Genomic DNA, 22568 nt, shown 5'->3' on the forward strand with positions numbered 1-22568 from the left:
CAATTATTTAAGTAATAATCTTTCATCATGTATATAAATAAAATTTTTGTTGTCTTTGAACATTGTTTTTGTTGTTGTTGTTTTTTGTTTTGTTATTTTTATTTAAGTATTTCAAGGACATAATGTAATGATGTAAAAAGTGGCTTAACATCTACTTGTATTCTTGTGCATTTTTTTATGAGAGTGTGGATTGCAATTAGAAAAAAAATGTTCATGTTTTTATTTCTCCCGATCTCGATCTCTCGTCTATACAGTGTAAAACATTACTATTTTTTACTCATCAAAAATTCATACATATATGACAAACAATACTGTGATTATTCCGCAAAACATAAGGGATTCTTTATCATATTTATTTATAGTGTTGTAAAATATTTTTTGTCAATATCATTGTGCTTTTGTGTGTTAATAAATAAATCTCCTACGTGAAAAAGCTTCTCAGTTGAAATTAATTGACGCTGATGAAACAAGATATGCTCCAGTTATTACAATGTCCTATTCAGATTCTGACATAACGCTCTCGCCATATCGATGAGCCTCATGAATCATTCGTTACACCTGACGGACTAAATTAAGTCAGGACAATCCTCTTATTATATTACAATTATCACCATTCTAGTTTATTCTTTTGTCTGAAAATTTGTTTAGAAAAAAAGTCATTGCAACATGATTTATGGCGGTGAACATATGAATTAAATATTTCTGATACAGATACTGCTGTAAATTTCTGCCCTTTCTTTCGATCAAAACACTGATCCAGAATATTGTTGATCACGTCTGAGCACACCTTTCACCCCCCCCACCCAGCACCGGATTTAATAGTTAAAATGTACAATTTTAGTTAGTAAACTGAATTGCAACGATAAATGTTCTCAAAATTCAATATACGTATATAGTATTTCAAAGCAAGTGTGAGACAACTCCAATTAAGAATGAAATGAAAACACATAATGAGTAATTATACTATATTACTATCATTATACTGTACATGAACAAAGGGCTGTATAAAAATATACAAGTATAAAATTTGCAGCCCAGAAAGAGAGCACGGACACCAATAATTAACAAGTAAATGAAATCTAAAGTTGTATTGAACAATCCGAAAGTAACAAAAGATTAAATTCAAAATATAGTTCATAACTTCATATAGTATGTTTATCTATTTGAACCTTACCTATCTAACTACAATCATGACAATTTTACTTATCTTTGTGATGCCGCACACTTATTTCACAAGTTTAGCCTATGGCAACACTTAATTTATAATCAAAGTGCTGAAGGCACTTGATGCAATAGACATAGAAAGATTTAACCAAAAGTTTTTACTTCACACTAACGTTTACTCGGTCAAAATCTATGTAAGATTCATGGGGTTCAGGGAGTAATCTCCATTTGGCATGACAGGACTGGAAATGATTATTCGAGATTGCATGTAGGTCTAGCTCAATATCTTTTATGCAACATTTCAGATCATTCACCCTCTCTGTTTTTCCAGAATAATTATTCTTGTTGGTTGTGGAAAATGATCAAACATTGAAAAACATTACAACGCCGTTCTCTTAATTTTCATTACTTGGCAAAGAATAGCACAATTTCAATTTATCTCCGAAGATATTTCTTAATTATCTTTTTCTTATATTTCTGTTATAAGTGCACCAGCTGATCTGGGTAAAATTTCAAATTTTACTTTTTTAGGGTTTTGTTCCTCAGTATAGTTCTTTTAACCAAGAATTTACCAAGCTCACAAAGGGCAATTCAATTTCAGAATGGACCTTAGATAGTGACCTCTCATTATGGTCAAGAAAACATGTAATAATATTAAAGTAAATACTTTCAGTAAATTCACAAAGGGCCATAATTCAGTGAAACCAACCTTAGAGTTAAGGGTTTAAAACAAATTTTGTTTTGGAAAGTGGCATTTAATTTGATCCCGTAGACATTTATTTAGTTTCTAATTACTACCTTCAGTTCACATGATCATTAATCTTCAATGCGATCACATAAAAAATCAAGATTACTTGATTCAAAATTGTCCATACTTCTGCCAAAAACCATGCTAGAGTTATTGGCTTTGTATCTCTTTTTATGGAGGATCTCAAAAATATTTGTAAAGTTAAAAACAATATTTTAGTTGTTCATGAAATTTGATGCCTTACAAGCTGAACGTTGCCCCAAAATCTTTAACCAAAGTGGTATGCCAACGCGGACATTGACACCAAGATGAGAAGGATATCACCACAATTCTTCGGATAGCTAAAACGTTCATCAGGCTCCACATTTGTTTTAAGAACAAGAGACATAAAACCTTGCAATATTCTAAATTTTATTTGTTCCAGTTTTCTTCACAAATGATTTTTTTTTAAGAAACTGATATTTTCCTCAAGAATCAGGGGCAATTAAAATAGAAGTGGTGGAACTGTGCAGGCATATTAGGGTAAGAATTGTTAAGGGGGAGAGAATACCATTTGAATAGTCTCACCATCTTATTGGTAAGACACATTATCAAGGGCCGGAGCTAAAAACCTTTGTCTGGGGTTAGGAGGGGCCTTCTGTTTGAAATGACAAAACTTCACCTTATAATGAAGGGGTCTGGGACGTCCAGCAGAAAAAATGAAATCTAAGAGTTAACTTGTGGCTTCTTGTGCATTTTAGGTGCACATTTTGAAATCGAAGTGTCTGCATGTTCACAAAAATACCTATTATTTTTCAAAAGTGGAAGACTAAGACACTTAATGTTAAAGTGGCATTCTTCATTCTCAGGTATAAAGTGACGGACAGGTGAAGTCAAAATTAGTTAACATTTTTTCTACAATTCCTTTCAAATATATATAATTTAATTCGCAATAACGGATAAATAACTCACATAGCCCAATTATCAGTCTGAAAATACCTTTTACGTAAGATTTATATTTTGTTATATATTCAAGGCAGAGTTATAAATTATCCTGGACATTTTCAAAATCAACTGTTGCTTAATCGCCATTATAACAGTCGAACTTTTGAAATATATATTTATTAGTCAATTCTATGGTGGCTGCTTTGTGCCATTCGTGTTTTCGCCCCGCGACCCCACCAAGCGAAAAGTCGAGAATCAACAAGCTAAAATGGCGGGGGCGCGGGGCGAAAAGTCGCTTATAAGCGGTGGCGCGGGGCGAAGTTTGATAAATAAAACTTCGCCCCATGGGGGCGCGGAGCGTCCTCGCTAATAAGCGTGTTTTCGCTCCGCGCTCCGCCATTTTTACTTGCTATTTCTCGCCTTTCGCTTAATCATTTATCTTGGCAGCAACACCTTGTTTTTCTTCCTGGTGCGGATAATGGTCTCATTTGCCTTCCGTGCATTAAAATAGTATCATCACAAAATTCAACTTCATACATTCTTTGTATCATTTGAACCGCCTCCGTGGTCGAGGGGTTAGAGTCGATGACTTCTAATCCAGTTACCTCTCTTGCGTGGGTTCGATCTCCGGGAGATGCTTTGGTAGTTTAGCACGGAGGAAGGTAGTCTAGTACTGGTGTAACTCTCCAGGAACGATGGTTAGGAAACTACCCGCCTATATAACTGAAAAACTGTTGGCAAAAGGCGTAAAATGAAACAAAGAAAGAAAGAAACAAACAAACCTTTGTATCATTTAGTGAGTAACTGAATTCAAAATGTACAGGTCACCTTGTGGTAGATAACAACATTTAATAACATGAATGGTGACATGTACGGGGTCCGTTCTCTCAGTGCCGGAACGGGAAGAAGGAACTTCATTTAGCCAAGAATACATACGACATAAAACTGTTCTTCGGTGATAATTTGGACTTAACGATACTTGGAAAGTAATCAAGAAAAGGTTAATATGCATTGTAATCTGGTATCAGAAGTGTTAACAAAAATATATAGTTTAATTCTAATTAATGTACATGTACTGCCGTTGTGGCACAGGTAGTAACTAAAATGGCTTTCACTTGTAGTCTCTGTTATGCTGCAATGATGTTGTTGATTTTCTCTTCTCTTTGCCCCTTACAGTTATAGGTACCTTTCTGGGATTTTTTATTTGAGAAAGCTAACAAGCTAACTTCGGGAACGTCAGTGGTTCTACTCAGATGCCCGTTGAATAATTCATGAATAAATAATATCATTATTGCGACGGTTCTTATTGATTTTTGTTATGTAAAATAGCAAGTTTTCATCGTAGCACAGTTGTCCTCGAGTAGCAACTTGCGTACTACAGAATGTTTAGAAATTAATTTTACTTTTAATTTTCAACACTTGTTTTATTGATTAAGCCTGATTGATACAGAACAATTGAAAAAAAAAACATTTAACCAAACTAAAAGGACGAAAGATCGTGTTCAATAATTTTAGATAGTCGGACACTTTTGAGATAATAACGGAAGACGCAGCAATGGAAATTAAAAAGGGGATTATCATTCTTATGTATGCAGAAGTTCTATCTTCAAATGTTTTTGCCATCGAAAGACATATTCAGTACAGACGTGGACATGGTCAAGACAGTACCAATGATATTAAGTGTGGTGCACAAAAAGTCGAAAATAAATACGCGGCTGTAAAAATACCACTTGACGATGAAAGTGAAATTTGCCATGGTTTGGAACGTGACTGGTTACTTGATAAACGTTATGACGACGGTTATCATTACATAGAGAAGAAGAAAGTGGTGGAGATATTCAAACCTCCAATTCAGGTAATCTGTAGCAATATATTTCAGCCGCGTCACGACAAAACCAACATAATGGGTTTTCGACCAGCATGGATCCAGACCAGCCTGCGCAGTCTGATCAGGATCCATGCTGTTCGCTTACCAACTCTGTTACAAATAGAGAAACTGATAGCGAACAGCATGGATCCTGATCAGCCTGCGCGGATGCGCATGCTGGTCTGGATCCATGCTGGTCGCAAACCCATTATGTTGGTTTTGTCATGACGCGGCTCATTTCATTATAATAATGTTCCGATTTGTTGGCGACGCCGGTGAGCGGCGTCGTCTCTTATGGAATGCTTTTTATTTTGACCTGTGGAAGGAGCTGTTATTATTAGCAGTTAATGTCATGTTGTGTTAATAAGTTTTATTTTGATTCGTAAAAATCAAGTAAACAAATATGTTGTTATGTTTGTGTTTAAAAAATTTATGTAAAAAGCATGTGGATTGTGATATTATTTTCACGAAATTGCAGGCTCAGTTTAACAGCTTGTCCCTTAATTAGTATTATTGACAATACTAAAACCCGGATTTCGAATATCGTTGTGGTCTACATTGATGCCGTATCCATTCATTAATTTATATATTTTCAAAATTTTCCTTCAAGAATAACTTTTACCTGCAAATGAGTATGAGGATAGATAATGAACTGTTGTAAACGATTATCCTATTGATTTTATCCGTATAACGTTTATCTGTTGCACAAAATGGTTGTTTTTACAAAGTGTACCAGTATCCGCATGTTGAAAGCTATCCGATTTTCTGAAATTACTGCTGTCACATGGCCATCTATTTTTTATGAACACTTTACCATTAATTTGCATGGCTTAATAAAACTGAGCCTGCAACATTTCATAATTTTGCTGTTTAGGATGTGCGTTTGGGTTTCAGGTTTTCTCTATTTTAAGGAGAAGTAACTCATGTTTACTAAATTATTTGAGTTACTTATATCGAAATTTCGAGTTAGTAACTCGAAATTTCGACTTACTAACCCGAAATTTCGACTTAGTAACTCGAAATTTCGACATACTAACTCGAAATTTCGAGTTACTTATCTCGAAATTTCGACTTAGTAACTCGAAATTTCGACTTATTAACATTTCAAGAATGGCCAAAGTTATTAGTTAGATGGTATAAGATATAGTAGGGACTGCTGTTGAACGATGGAGATGGAGAAACGGGTGCCTGGACAAAAACTATTGAAATTTAACTTAAACTTAGTAATGGCATGTACACACCCGACCTAAAAAATACAAGGCTTCCTTTAATTTGTACGTTCAGGCGTTCTTCAGACCTTGTATTGTATCCCACCTGTTCGAACATATCTTTTCACTAATCATATTCTTCTCATCCCTGTAAAAAACGATCCTATACTTCACGTGTGGGACATCTGAGGAAAGTATCGCGGCGTGGCCAAAATAGGGCGTGCTGAGGCCTTTGTCAAAATTGTTGGACTGACTATATTTCTTGTAAAATCGGATGCTTTTATATTATTCCCAACATATATATAACAACAAGTATCACTTTTATCAACTTTTATCAGTATTAGTAAATAATGAATAATGTTACAAAAACATTATTAGTATAAAGAAACGTGACAGACTAACTGGCGTATACACGCCATTTAAAACTTATTTAACACATGATATTGCACAGTTAACAAAAAGAAACACCCGGTTAACACGGAAATGTGGAAAGTGTGATTTTACAACCCCCCTCCACAAAAAAGCGAAGGATATGTTCAGTATCTGTGGACAATTTGACACTATAAAATTGTTCTGTTAAATAAATGTTAAAGGTGCTCTGTCAATGTGCAACAGCTACACACGAAAGAAAGTATCTTGAATTCAATCCTTGCTTTCACCGACAACCAATGAAAGTCGTTCAATGTAAGTCGAAATTTCGAGTTACTAAGTCGAAATTTCGAGTTACTAAGTCGAAATTTCGGGTTAGTAAATCGAAATTTCGAGTTACTAACTCGAAATTTCGAGATAAGTAACTCGAAATTTCGAGTTAGTAAGTCGAAATTTCGAGTTAGTAAGTCGAAATTTCGAGTTAGTAACTCGAATTTTCGAGTAAGTAAGTCGAAATTTCGAGTTAATAAGTCGAAATTTCGAGTTAGTAACTCGAAATTTCGAGATAAGTAAGTCGAAATTTCGAGTTAGTAAGTCGAAATTTCGAGTTAGTAACTCGAAATTTCGAGTTAATAAAAAACATACACGTGGCACTAATGCTCTTCCGTAGGTTTTTTATCAATCTGGTCAAATTTTTTCTTCCCATGTCCGATACTCGTGCCTGTGATTATATGCTGATGACTCGGGTATCCTTGTATCTGGTAAAATAAATCTGAATAATTTTTTTCTTATGGCATGAGTCTTATAAGATTGGTTAATTAACTATAAATTGTCTTTGCATCTTGGCAAGACAGAGTCTGTTCTTTTTGGTTTAAGTTTCAACTTAAACTGGGCCTAGCCTCCAGGTCATATGTAATGGTACTGCTATAAAGTATATTTTGTTAAGTATTTAGGTGCAAACCTGGATCAAATTCTTTTGGCGTTGCCCTTTGATGCTTTGCATCAATTCTTTTCTTGTTTCATTAATTGAAAGCATGGCAAGGTAAAGCATAATTAGTATCTTTATTGATCAGTAAAAGTCATTAAGGTGATCATCCTTCCCTGGGAGTATTGTCAACGACTGTCATGTTTATCATGATTTTACATTACCTGCACATCCCCTCTTAAAGTGTCTTTTTTGTACAAACTGACACATAACTGACAAATGTATTATTGAATTGATTTTCAATGCTTATTTATTTTTTCATGCATATTGTTTTCTTTATTATGATTGGTCAACAAAATAAAAACAACATTTTTACAAATAGTGAAAATTCAAACGTCATTTGAATCACATACAAAATATTTAGAATCATGTATTTCTTGATTTTTTTCCGTTTCATCTTTGAAACGATATTTCATTGTTCATAATGCATCAAATTATTATTAAGAAAATGTGGTGGTATACCTTTCTTGTTGATATCATTTGAGCCACGACACGTCACAACAAAACCAACATAATAGAAAACATAATCAGTAAGTCAGTCAAGTTTAGAAACTTTAAAAATATGGACGAGTCATCTGTTAGAAAAGAGTTCATTGAAATTACAACAGATCAGAGTGATATTAATCTATACGTGAATGAGTTTGAAAATAAAATAAAGAACGTTCTGGACACTCATGCACCTGAAAAAAAAGATAACAAAAGTAATTAGAGCTCCTAAACCATGGTTCACTCCCGAAATTCTCACCCTTAAAACATCGACTCGGAAAGCTGAAAAAATATGGAGAAAATATCGTCAACCACAACAATATGAATCATTCAAAAAGTCTCGGAACCAGTACAATGATGAACTCGAAAAAGAGAAAACAAAAGTTATAAGTGAAAAAGTAACTAATACAAAGGGTGATTCCAAGAAGCTGTACCAGTTAGTGTCTGAGTTAACAGGAACTAAATCAGAAAACCCAATGCCACCTGGGTACAGTGATAGTGAGCTCTCCGAACACTTTGCCTCATTTTTCATGAATAAAATAGAGAAAATACGTGATGACCTGAAACCATTTGATAAATTCGAGCCAAATACTAGAAACGTTCCATCTCTTCTTACCTTTGATGAATTTTCAAATGATAATGTTAAAGAGCTGATAAATGAACTACAGACAAAATCTTGTGAATTGGACATATTACCGACAGCAATATTAAAACTATTCCTTGGAGAACTACTCCCAATTATAACAAAACTGGTAAACTTATCACTACAGCAAGGAATATTTCCAAATAAATGGAAAGAGGCTATCGTGAGACCACTTTTGAAGAAAATTGGACTTGAACTTGTATTCTCAAATTATAGACCTGTGAGTAATCTATCGTTTTTATTAAAACTGATTGAAAAAGCAGCTCTGAAAATACTAAATAAACATGCTGATCAGTACTACCTACAAACCAATCCGCCTACAGAAAATACCACTCCTGTGAATCTGCTCTACTGCGATTAGTTAATGATCTGTTGGCAGCCATGGAAAAACAAGAAGTTACAGCGCTAATCGCGATTGATCTCAGTGCCGCGTTCGACACTGTGGATCATGATATACTCGTCGACGTGCTACAGAAGCAGTACGGCGTGAGCGGTTCAGTGCTCAGCTAACTTGATTCATACCTTCGACCGAGGGGCTGTCGCGTGTGTGTCAACTCGGCGGTCTCAGCTCCAAGGCAACTAGAGTGCAGTGTCCCCCAGGGTAGTTGTTTAGGGCCTTGGCTCTACCTAACGTATGCGGGAACCTTGTTTGACGTAATTCCATCTGGATTATCGGTGTATGGATTCGCTGATGACCATACTGCAACCAAACGTTTTAAACCGACTGAAGAAAATAGTGAAATTTCTGCAATTGCTGAATTAGAAAATGGTGTGATTGATATCAACAACTGGATGAACGCTAATAAACTCAAGATGAACTCATCGAAAACAGAATTCATAACATTTGGAAGTTCTCAACAACTCGAAAAGTGTCACCTAAAATCCATTTGTATTAATGGAGATAAGATCAACTCCGAGGAGTCCATTAGATATTTAGGCGCATTTCTAGACCAAACACTAAATTTCAAGGAACATGTCAAACGAAAGTGCCGTACTGCAATGTTAAACTATCTTAGAATAAAACGCATTCGAAAATACCTCACCAAAGAAGCAGCTGAAATACTAGTTATAGCACTCGTAATGTCACACTTGGATTATTGCAATGTCATTCTTTATGGTGTATCCGATTTTGAATTGAAAAAAATGCAACGTATTCAAAACATGTGCGCTTAGTTAGTTCTGCAACGAAAGAAATTTGACAGTTCAAGGCAAGCATTGTTCGACCTTCACTGGCTGCCCATCAAATCTAGAATCGAATATAAAATTTTGACTTTTGTATACAATTGTTCAATCGGTCATGCTCCAAAATATCTTTCTGAACTCCTAACCAAACAAGTAAAAAATACCCGACTACGTTCAGCTAAAACCTCTGAGAACTGCTACGTTATTCCATTCAATAAAAGAAAAACATTTAGTGACAGAAGTTTCGGAACTATTGGTCCAAAATTGTGGAATCCGCTGCCATTAGAGTTGAAACAATCTAAGAATATTGATGTATTTAAGAGAAATCTTAAAACACATTTTTTCAGAAAGTTTGAATCACTATTTTAAAATCTGAAATGAGATAAACATGAGTAACGTATAACTGATGACTGACAGTGTGATGAATGAATGTTTTATTTTTTTAATCTATTTGTAATCAAGTTACATGTATGTAAATAATCTTATCTCATGCTACATGTATATCAATCAGTTTTATGCAATTGTTTTTTGCAATTTTTTAAAAATATGTTAATTGGAATTGCATGTAAAAGCTTTTATTTCATTTGATGTTGATCTTCATATTCTTATGTATTCACAGTTTTATTCTTGTTGTTTATATGTACTGTACAACGCCGTTGAATATTGTTAAATAGAAACAGGCGTTTAATTAAATAAAAAGTTTCAAGTTTTTCAAGTTTCAAGTTTGCGACCAGCATGGATCCAGACCAGCCTGCGCATCCGCGCAGTCTGATCAGGATCCATGCTGTTCGCTATCAGTTTCTCTACTTGTAATAGGGTTTGTAAGCGAACAGCATGGATCCTGATCAGACTGCGCGGATGTTGGTTTTGTCATGACGCGGCTCATTTTGTCTGCTTTTCAGGCTTTAAAGACTTTTTAAATAATAGGTTATACCGATTACACGACGTAATAAACTGTTTGATTGAAAACAACTTTTGACCTGTATTAATCATTGACTATCAATATGTAGTCTTAATAAGTCCCCTAACGGTTTAACTGAGGCGAACTCAAGTTAACGCTTCGTCCGTCCGTCCGTCCGTCCGTCCATTCATCTGTCTACCGGCTGAAGATTCTTTTTTGTGTTATTGTTGTCTTTTTGTATTTTAAAGAACCATGAAATTTAATTTCATTGGTGAAAAAAGTAAATTATATACATCACAATGTGTTTCGGTTTTCGTTGATACATTAACAAATATATATATATATATAAACTTCATCTCGCAAAGAACTTTTAGCAAAAATTAATGATGTTATTGCAATGTTTAAGTTTATTTCGTGTGGTTGTTTTTATTAATGCTCTTACTTAATATACTGTAAATATGTTTATAGAGTTTTAAGGATGACCTTATAATATTTTACTACTTTGATGGTTCAGAAGTATATCACGTGAAACAACGAAAAGCAGACTGAACAAAATAGCAAAAGCTTGCTTCTAAAACTTTTTCACATGAGTACACTTATTTGAGCCGCGCCATGACAAAAAACCAAAAGAGTTCGTTTGTGACCAGCATGGATTTAGACCCGCCTGCGCATCAAGTCTGACCAGGATCTACGCTGTTCGCTTACAAACCCTATTACAAATAGATAAACTGATAGCAAACAGCATGTATCCTGATACGACTGGATTCCCAGGCTGGTCTGGATCCATGTTGGCCGCAAATGCACTATGTTGGTTTTCTCATGGCGCGGCTCTTTTTATTATTACCGTTTCAGTTTGTTTGTGTGTTAGTTAGTTTTTTTTAGATAATCATTAATTCTGATGGCAGTTTTTGATACTCTTTTTTCAGGTTAATTACAGTTTCTATTGGTCACTTCCATCTTTGTTCGACGTTGGAGCCAACTTACAAATCTACTTGACCAGCCCAGCTACCTGGTCACGGTTTGTAGTTCATTTAATATACACTACATGAAGAAGTTTTCATTTTACAATCTTTCATTTTCTTATCGTATTGACTTTAAAATTGAAAACATATTATGACAACATATATTTTTGAAATAATTGATTCGATATTTATAGAGCAATTTGATACTTTTGCCTTCTTTACAACTTTGCTTATATGGATTTAAATGTGTGATACCAAAAATTGTTGTTGAATTACAGCTTGAGTATTAACCTTCTTGACACCGTGAAGGACGATCTGAAAGAATCGGAGTTATATCCTAAAATGTATCATCTTTACTTTCGGAGCGACTCTGATAAGGCCGGTGTAGATACATACACACCAGATGGAGGTTGGAAGCACATTGGTTTAACTACTCAGCCATGTCCAGTGAAATATGGAAAAACTTACAATATAACGTTAGAATCCCACTCAGGCTTCATCCGGGTATGTAATTTTGAGAGCATTGAGTATAACATGCAAAAAAAACTCTGAAGTTCCTAACCAGGAAATTGGTAAAATTTGTCAAATAATAATAATGAAGGCCTTGACGGTTTTTTTTATATCCCGTCTAAGGTATGACACCCCCCCTTTCTAATGGGTACTATCAGGAACTGTAGAATTGATGAAATAGGCCATTGTTATGCCTTAAATGACACATGTATGCAAATTTTATGCAAAAATATTACCCTACCCGTCCCATTTTATACACTTGTTTGACCGTTTTCCTACTCAGAGAATCTTATTTAAATATACCTAATATTTACCAAAGCGAGGGACTGTTTCCAAGTTTGCCTAAATTTTCTTAATGGTAACCCTAATGGTTAATCTTGTCAAATATTAAACACTTTTACCATGTACTTTTGATTTTATTAATCTTTTAAAATTTTCAGGTACCATTTTTGTTATTATAATTGGTATTTTCAGCCAATAAATACCTAAAATAATATTATATTTCAAGTTAAACTTTTTTTCTTTCCAAGAGGGATGTGAGACATACTTGAAAATATAAAAAGCAAAAAAGAAAAAATGTTGACTCTTCTGGCAGTTGACAGTAATTCTAGCCTATCTAAAAACTCTTCAAAGCGGAGGTAGTATACCTTAAAATCAACATTTTCAATGCACTGAGTACGTCAATGAGGAGACATTTTTTTGTATTAAAAGTAGCGTAATGTATGTAATTTTACGTAATACTAAAAATTTTGTTGTTGTTGCTTTTTGTTGTTGTTTTTTTTTATTTGTTTTGTTTTCCAATGTTGTAAAAGCTTTCAAGAGCGGCATTGAAAATCGTGGTTATTTATTTCTAAACATACAATAATGTAAAAAAATTATTCAAAATTAATAGCGCATTCAACATAGTTATTTTGGCCAACTGCTGGCAATGTTTTGTGGTTTGTGTGAATAATTCATGATCAGCGTTTGTTTTATTCATCCATCATTCCGTAAAATGCAAATAAATCTACAAATAAATCATATAAAACACATAATTTACACCATAATAACGATTACTATTATAAATCAATGCATTGTTAACAATTTGCTTTTAATTTTCCAGTAATATTTTTTTCAACAAACGTTCAATATATCAAATCCGTTAATAACGGTTTCAGTTGACAGTTTCAGCTTCAGTTTATTGGCATATCGGCATATACAATATTAAGAGGATATTTTTTCGTTTGAGTGAAATATGGAATATATTTTCACGAAACATGATGAAAATATGAGGCATTTTATCATGTTGAGTGAAAATATATACCATATTTCACGAAAAACGAAAAAATAACCTTTTTATTTAATTTCATTATCAAAGAAAAATGGTTATGATACCCCTTGCCTGCTACGAAACTGCAATTATACAGCGCGCAGTAATATAAGTATCGTCTTGTTTTGCACGCGATATTTAGCGCTAGATTGTGACGTCACGTAAACAACTTTTTAAACGTCTGTACAGCGTTAATGACTGAATTAAAGATATTGGTGTTCGGATTTATTTTCTTAGTTAGACCATTTTCTATCATTCTAGATAGTTTTCAAAACAAAATTCAACAAAAAAGATGTTTGTATTTATCAGATTTTTCAAACAAAATGGCGAAAGAAGTCCCTTAAAATAAATATGAGTTTTGACTCCGCCCACTTTCATATTTAAATTTCATATTTATTTTTAAAAAATATGAAATATATTTGACTGATATAGCACCATATTTCATAGGTAAAATTAAATAAACCTTAATAATAATAATACAACATAAACAAAGAATAGCCAAGAGGTAACAATTTACATTAAAAAAATTTACAAATTGACCAAAACCAGAAAATTAGAATAAAAGAAGTTTCAAAAGCAGCAATATTTGTAAGTTTTTCCTTTCTCAGCTTCATAGCATAACATACAAATTTGGCAGTATTTTTTAGATCGGCTCTCATTTCTGGTTAATATGTTAATACATGGCAATGAATACACTAATTTTTTGACGAATATATCTAAAATGGACAGCGTAACAAGAAATGATATTCAGATTCAACAACAAAGTTAACATAATCGTTTGTCTCCATCAGTACTAGAAAATCTTACACATTCCATTTAAAGATATACATGTACTATGCTCAAATTTGACATTTAAAGTAGAACACGACACTTTGCGAACTTTCGAGTAACGTCTTGATAATTGGGATGCAAAAAATTGACCATATTTCTGATTGGATTTCGTTGATTTTATTTCAATAGTTTCAGCCAATTTTTGTACACATGACGTCAAAGTTGACCACCAAAGCCCGTTTTTGAACATGACGTCGTTGCGTATCCTTGGCAACTGTTACTGGTATTTCAACGCCATTGGCGGACAAAATATCTTAAATCCTACAGCATTCGACGAAAATTGTTTTTTCCTTTAGGCAGATATAAAATTTATTGTTTTACGCCGAAAATTGTTATGCATGGTTTGTCTTAATATGAAGTAGATATGTTACGTTTAAACCGCTACACACTATAGGTTGACACAATATGAATATTTAGAGTCATTTATGAAACTGGCAGTGTTTTAAGAAAAATCCAACTTTACTTTACCTGTAATAAGGAACACAGCTTCCTACATAGTATTCAAATTTGACATTTTCAGTAAGAATTTCACTGATACTGATAGATTAAAATATTTTACTCACAGATGAGCAAAGTATATCAGTAAAGACGTCAAAGTGCAAAATACAAATATATTTGAACGAATGTATGTTGTTCCTGGAATTTTATTTCTATCATTTTATAGTTTTGTTATTTCAGCATGGTGGTAGCGATTAAACTATAAGCACCGAGAAGACCTTCGCAAACATATATAGTTATGTCTTAAGTAGGAACATGTAGATAGGTTTATAAATAAACAAGTTTATGCATATTTATCATTTTGTTAGTATTTAAGTATAAAAACCATTTAGTTCAGTGTTTATTATATTACTTTATTATATTTTCATTTCAGACAAGGATAGATGGTCAGCCATACTTCGATCTTCCACATGTCACCCCACCGAGGAATGCTGCAACTCTGGCAATAAATACCGCTGTACCCCCACCTCTGCTGGTTCATAATATTTCTATGAATGGTCGTGTTTAAAAAAAAACAACTTTACATCGTTTTCCTATATATTCGATATATTTTTGCAACATCCATTTGAAGTTTTTAATCCCCTTCCGCATGGCGGAAAGGGGATTCTAGAAATAGCCTCCGTCTGTCAGTCCGTCCGTCCGTCCGTCTGTCCGTCCGTCCGTAACACTTTCGTGTCCGCTCCATAACTTTTAAACCACTTAAATTTTTTTGAAATAAATTGGCACAAGTAATCACCATAATGAGACGATATGTAGAGCGCAATAATTGGGTTGCTACCCCAAAGGTCAATGTCACCCTTAAAGGTCAAATGTTAAAAGCTCTTCATTTCATAATAAACGTCTACATTTCGTGTCCGCTCAATAACTTTTAAACTACTGAATTTTTCTTTTAAATACTTTGGCACAATTTATCACCATAATGAGACAATGTGCAAAGCGCAATAAATTGGTTGCTACCCCCAAGGTCACACTTAGAGGTCAAATGTTAAAAACTCTTCATTTCATAATAAAAAGTTTAACCTTTACTTTAAATATCATCTCCTCATAAACCGCTTAGCCAAATTTATCCAAACTTCACAGGAATGTTTTTGGTAGTCAACTTTAAAAATTGTTCAAAGAATTTAATTCCAAGCAGAACTCTGATTGCCATGGCAACCGAAAGAAAAAAACTTAAAATATCTTCTTTAAGAAAACCGAAAGAGATAGAGCTTTAATATTTGGCATGATACATCATCTAGTCAGTGGCAACCAAGTTTGTTCAAATAAAAGCCCTTGGGTAAAAATTGGCCCCGCCCCAGGGGATCATTGATTTTCCCTTTATGTGTATAGTAAAAACTTAAAAAATCTTCTTTTAAAAGCCCCAAAGAGCTAGAGATAAGATATTTAACATAAAACATCTTCTAATGGGTGTCTACCAAGTTTGTTAAAAAAGGGCCCTTGGGTTAAAATTGGCCCCACCCCAGGGGTCATTGATTTTCCTTAAATGTGTACAGTAAAAACTTTAAAAAAATCTTTTAAAAACCCCAAAAGGCTAGAGTTTAGATACTAAGCATGAAATATCTTCTAGTGAGTGTCTACCAAGTTTGTTCAAATAAAAGCCCTGGGGTTAAAATTGGCCCCTCCGGGGGGGGGGGGGTCATTATTTTTCCCTATATGTATATAGTCAAAACTTAAAAAATCTTCTTATAAAAACCCCAAAGAGTTACAGCTTACTTAGATATTTATCATGAAACATCTTCTTATTGGTGTCTACCAAATTTGTTCAAATAAAAGCCCCTGGTTTAAAATTGGCCTTTGCCCAGGGGCCTATATACACGTGAGCGACATCAGGACCATCATGGCCCTCTTGTTAAGATAACTTGGCAGAAATGATCACCATTATGACACCATTGGCAGAGCAAAATAATCAAGTCACAACTCTGAAGGTCAGGGTCACACTCAAAGGTCCAATGTAAAAAACATCTATTTTTCATGTCCGCTCTTTAACTTATTGACAAATCAAAGGTTTTAAAATTACTTGGCACAAATGATCGTCATCATGACACAATCTGCAGAGTTCAACATCCAAGTTGCTTACCCCCAAGGTCAAGGTTATATGTTCTCCATAACTTTTGTTTACTTTATGGAAGATTTCAAATACCATGGCACAATAAATCACCATCATGAGACTTTGTGCTTATGATATACATGGCATAACATCAAGGTCGTGGCTGAAAAAGGTTCACTGCGGATGGGGATTTAGCTGTCCTTCAGACTGCATTGTCATTGTTGTTTTTTCTTCTCGTACTATTTCATTTATTTCAAAGTAATTTTGTAAATAGCTAGAGGTCTTATATATTGTATACTGTAGTTTTATTTTAATGATATGTCAATTATAAATACATTTAGCACTCATTTTAATATTCAATCCCACTTCAGTTTTTGTTCTTGAAGTTTACAGAAATTAATAATCAGTATATAACTTATGTGTTGAAAAGTCACACTAGCTAATGTACGTATAGGTGGTCGTCACATCCGCAACAGCAAAGTCGGTTAAATGATTGCCTAATATATTAATGTCTATATTGTTCGATCCCTGATGTCATTGTTTATGAACCCATCTTTCTATATTTTTGCACGATTTTTGCCCTTCGCAGATTGTGCATGCGCGAGAAAATACTACAGCCGGTCGAGTTTTCATAGCAACGACCGAAACTTGGCAAACTTTTCAACACGGATATAAAGCAAATTAGAAATAATGTTTTGTCTCGATTTTTATTGTGTTTTACAACATTGAAATAACATTTTTTATTTCATTCCGAAAGAATTAAACCATATTATCTAAAAAGAGTATTGACTTTACCAAAATAAGTGCAAAACATATTTTAACAAAATGAACAACATACACAATCACGTGATATAGAAAATAATGATGTTATACAGATGTAATAAACTTTAAGTATATTTAAACTTACATGGTGTAAGAATGATATTTTTTGTCAATCTTTGAATTTTCACAATAATTGATTTTTTGTGAAGAACAGTCTATTCCAAAATATAATCAGTTAAGAAGTCAAAAATGGGACTTGTAAATGCTTAAATGAGTGGATCATGTTCCCGTCCATACGTATATATTTAAGGGTCCTCTTTGAAGTGTTGTTTTTTATTATGTTTCTGAGATGATATTTAAATTTTAATCGGTGTCATTGCCGTTATTTTGAATGCTAGTTTGGGCTACTTTCTGTGTCAACTTCAAAGGCGAATGAAATGCAAGCCATGGACAATAGATTGAGCTCCAGTAACACGTTTTGTATTTAAACATTTTACTGACACTATTTTATTTAATAACGCAATGTTCATGTGGCCAGAGCTGCATCAGTACTAAGGGTGTAGTACTTAAGTACCAGTACCAGTACTTGCCTGATGTGGCTCGATTTTGCAATCGCTTATGAAATATCAAACACGTTATCTTTTTAAATCTTTTTTTTATGACGGTTACATTGTCACTTTCATAGTGCTTCATAAATTTATTCATTGTAATGTTTGATGATAATGTTGTGAAATTTAATAATTCTTTTATTTATCTTTTTATCTAATCATATTTTAATAGACATTTTTAATTTGTGAACATTTACACGGCCTTGTCAAACTATCACGTGAACTTTGTGTATTTGTATCATTAAATTTTGTATCATCCAAAATATTCTGCAAACTAATACCCGTTCCGGCAGCCTTAGTAAAATAATTTTTGAAATTTCAATAAGAATAATGAACCGCGTCACGACAAAACCAACATAGTGCGTTTGCGACCAGCATGGATCCAGACGAGCCTGCGCATCAGCGAATGTCTGATCAGGATCCATGCTTTCGCTTACCAACTCTATAACAAGTAGAGAAACCGATAGCGAACAGCATGCATCCTGATCAGACTACGCGGATGCTGGTCGCAAACGCACTATGTTGGTTTTGTCGTGACACGGCTCAATTAATGTTTAACTGACACAACTTCTTTATAATCTAAAATATTTTATCACATTATGTATACAAATACAATTGTTTTTTTCAAGCCAATTCAATTTTCCTTTTCAATTTATCAATAAATGTGGTTAGTAACAAAAGGCTCTTTTTACATTATATACAATGTTTATGTAACTATAATGGATAAAATCTCTTATTTGTCGTATACATGGTATATAATTAAAAAAGGTTTATAGGGTATGTTGTATGCTTTTTAAATTGTCTTTTGACGTCTTATCTGTGATATGCAGGCTTCATAACCTCAGATCCTTTTTCGAAATTCCATTTTATTTAGTTCCACCCATTGTTTTCTCGTTTAGGGCACACGCATTTTTTTAATTAGGGACCATACGCCGCTTTTCATGGAATGGCACTACTGTGTCACATTGAAGGTTCCATGATAACCGCCGTATGAACACATCTGCGGATGTTACTTAATTCAAAATTTCACCATGTTCATGTTTAAATGTTGAATTCTGCTTAAGCCGGTGCTAGGGGGCTCGGACGGTAAATTTGCACTTTTCAGTACCGTCCATGCACAGGCTCAATCAAACCGAGCCTGCAACATTTACAATTTTGCCGTGTTGGGCTTTCTTTAGGGATTCTGTTTTTCTCTATTATTTGTTATTTAAATTTGCTGTCATTGTTGCTTTTGTTGTTGTTGACAATTATCTATTTGTTAAGTAACTAGGCCAGTAAATTACCTTTAAACCTTTGCCAATTTCTGAATATTAAATGAAAAAAGACCTATTGTAATCAAACACTACAACTTAATAATTAAATGTGTCAGCAGTTTACAATAGCATATCCTTTGAATACCATTTTCATTATCTTTAAATTTAAAATGACCTTTTTTTCTTAAAACCTATTTTTTTGGGTTTTTTTTATTCATTTCAAAATCTCACTTTCTATATTATCCATATAAATTGTTCGATCTAACCTGCAAAATAGCCATATCGTCTGCATAAAACAAAATGATGACACGCAAATCCAATAATGAAATACCAAAATTAGGGTCCAGGGTTAAAAATAAATTTTGGGTATTTTATTGGTCAGAGACCAGAAAAGAATAAATTTTTATTTAAAGCTGTCCGAAATCAACATAAAAACAATAAAAATGGCCGCTCTTTTTAGATAAATATTTTTGTATCATGGCTTGTAAACAGAAAATATTATCAATGGCTGAGAAATTACATCTGAAACCTGTCTGACATTCCTCTATTTAATTATTTTCTTCAGCCCAATTATATAACCTTTTTACGTAACCCTTGGAGTATGATTTATTATTTATTAATGATAAATAATATTTATTCATTACATTTTAAAAGTTATAAATTAGTAATAAGTATTTATTCCTTTTTTACTATTTATAGTTTCGTAATTATTTAAACGTGTAATTTGAACATTTTTCATAGACAAACATAACATCTTCTTAATGCAAAATATCAAAGCCATAGGCCTTTTGATTTCAGAGAAGAAGGTTTTTTTTTAAAGTTTTCCAATACATATATGTTGCGTATGGTCCGGTTATTATCTTACATTTAATTATAGATTTCTGTCAAGTAAAAATCATGTTTAAACCAATATTTAGTAAGTAAATTAGTGCAATTTCTTATAAATTCTATACCACAGTTTGGGTTCTGTTATTTATTTGATACATATAGAAACAGACAGAGACAACTAAAAAATATATATATATTGATGACATCATCTTTGCACTAATTCAATGGTTGAATAAGTCATACCAGAAACATGTTTGTGTTTTACACTCATGACATATCATTTCTTTTATTTTTAAAAAGAAAAAAACTTCTGAGTGTAAATAATTTCATCAAATCTTGATGTCAGCAATTGATAATTTATATGAAATTCACAAAAAATGATATAGATTTTATTGTTCGAGGCATTTCAAATATATCTATATCGTAAGGTAAAGTTATGACTAAACCTCTAGCATAACTACTATAAAAAATACAAAAAGCACCTCCCCAAAAAGTTTATCATTTAGGGTGAGTGCACTCTTGTCATATTTAAAATATGCTCATCTTTGAGTAATATTTCATCAATGAAATTTGTTTTAATTTATGTATATCTTACTGACGATGTCTGATTTTAATAAAAGAATATACAAACTATGTATGGGAAACTGCTTCTTACAGGTCAAGTAAAGGTGGTCTTTTGTTTTTTAACAAACACCAGTTTTTTCATAACAAATTATATTCATATTGTGACCACGAATTATGTGCAAAATTTTAAAACAGAACATATCTACTCTGTTTGAAGTCATTTTTATTTTATATTTACAAAAGTGATTATCATTATTTTTTAACATCAAATTTGAATTAGCAAAACTTGTCCAACTCCTTTTGCATGTAAAAACATTGGACTTATGTTATTAACGCAGTTTATGTAATAATAAAGTGTGCGTAATTTTAAATAGAGTATAGCTATTTTAGGCTGTGCTATTTTAGGCTGTAAATGATAAGTAACTATTTGCAAATAGCTTTATAAAAGTAATTCTTAAACACAAACACCTTTGTTGAAGTAATATTGTTTGTGAATTTATTATTACTTATTACGAGTGTAGCCCATGTGATAAATCATTTCAAATCTGTTGTCATAGCATCTGAATATTTTGCTTAAAAAACTTTCTTCTTTTCTGTGTCCCTTAAAAATCATGCGCGGTAAATGACAGGGACATTTCAAATTTTTGTCCATATTTTATCATAAGTATATAAAATGTAATTATTTGTACTGTTGTTTTTTTTTCAACATTTCATATCATGTTTCACCATTTACAGCGTTACACACATTAAACTTAATATTGCCAAACACAATCGGTCACCTAGCGAGATATTTGATATTTCAACAACGTGTTTCACATATTGATATGAAACTAACATACATTTTCTGTACAACGTGAGAGACATGTGATTATAAATAAGCAAGAAAAACTCATTACTTTGTAGACACAAAGAACGTAACGTATCAATAAAATGTCACTGTATTGAGTAACTTTACCACTCCCGTTCACTCTTGCTAACACTATTCACTTTATCCGACAATTTGTCTCCATATCTTTGGAGCCAATACAGTGCTTTTTAATATGTCGTTTTTCTAACAATTCTACATTTATAAAAAGTACAAGTTTGCTTCTTTAAAAAGGAGCATGCGAGAGGTCTTTTTGAAGCTGTTGAAGATTTGTTAATGAGATATAAAAGACACCAGAGATTTTCCAAAACGGGCATAAAGTATGTTTATCAAACAATCCCAGATTTACATTTATAATGTATATATCATTTGACTGGAAAAAACAATATATACTGCTGCATGCCTCCAACTACAATATGGCAAGAAAATCAAACTTGAGAAAAAGTTGTGCCATTTTCGCCATTTGCGCCAAAAAATCTCCGTTACGTATTTTAGTCATACCAGTTTAAAAGTGAAAGTAGCAGCAAATTTTCGGTACACCGTTCACTCGGTCATATGATAGTGCTATAATGTTCACTGTTCCTTATTTTCGGAACATGAAATAGTAAAATGCTAGTCATAAAACAAGTATCGATTTATACAGTTTAAAGGATTAAAAATGGTATGAACCAGTGCTCGTAGTGTTAAGTAACGTAAATGATATTTTCCGATTTTTCCTTGTACCGATTTGTTCACTTCGATGTTTATTTTTCGTTTAAGTTAAGTCGTATTTTGAGGCGGAGCATGCGCATAACATTTTTTGTAGACTGATTCTACTGTTTTAAGGCATAAAATGCGATGCATTAGCTTCAATTTGATACGCAAAAAATGGATGCCGCCAGCGATCATTCTCAACACTGTGGAGAGGTCTGATGACCTCTCAAATAAACGCTGACAACGAATTGTTACACTTGACCAGAGCTGTTAAGTCAATTGTTATATGGAAACGTTTCCAAACGGATTCAGAATCCCAAACAACACAAGTGTGTGGTTAATCAACGATGTTGTACACTAA

General features: G+C 33.1%; 1 protein-coding gene across 1 annotated transcript; it reads left to right on the plus strand.

Moving 5' to 3' along the window:
* The first annotated feature begins 4048 nt into the window (after positions 1–4048).
* On the plus strand, positions 4049–21442 carry LOC132744447 (uncharacterized). The gene is made up of 4 exons (XM_060733158.1): positions 4049–4691; positions 11404–11495; positions 11718–11943; positions 14961–21442. Exons 1-4 carry the CDS (start codon positions 4392–4394, stop codon positions 15093–15095), a joined length of 753 nt encoding a protein of 250 aa, XP_060589141.1. The 5' UTR covers positions 4049–4391; the 3' UTR covers positions 15096–21442.
* Positions 21443–22568: the final 1126 nt, after the last annotated feature.

The sequence above is a fragment of the Ruditapes philippinarum genome, unplaced genomic scaffold (genome assembly GCF_026571515.1).
Source record: "Ruditapes philippinarum isolate M1 unplaced genomic scaffold, ASM2657151v2 ctg1134_1_1_1_1, whole genome shotgun sequence".
In the NCBI taxonomy this organism is placed as follows: domain Eukaryota; kingdom Metazoa; phylum Mollusca; class Bivalvia; order Venerida; family Veneridae; genus Ruditapes; species Ruditapes philippinarum.

Bases quoted from the DNA above. Each gene is read 5' to 3' on its own strand.
- LOC132744447 (XM_060733158.1), top strand. From the start codon at position 4,392: ATGGAAATTAAAAAGGGGATTATCATTCTTATGTATGCAGAAGTTCTA. The intron at 4,692-11,403 runs GTAATCTGTAGC...CTCTTTTTTCAG, and splicing joins TATTCAAACCTCCAATTCAG to GTTAATTACAGTTTCTATTG. The intron at 11,496-11,717 runs GTTTGTAGTTCA...GTTGAATTACAG, and splicing joins AGCCCAGCTACCTGGTCACG to CTTGAGTATTAACCTTCTTG.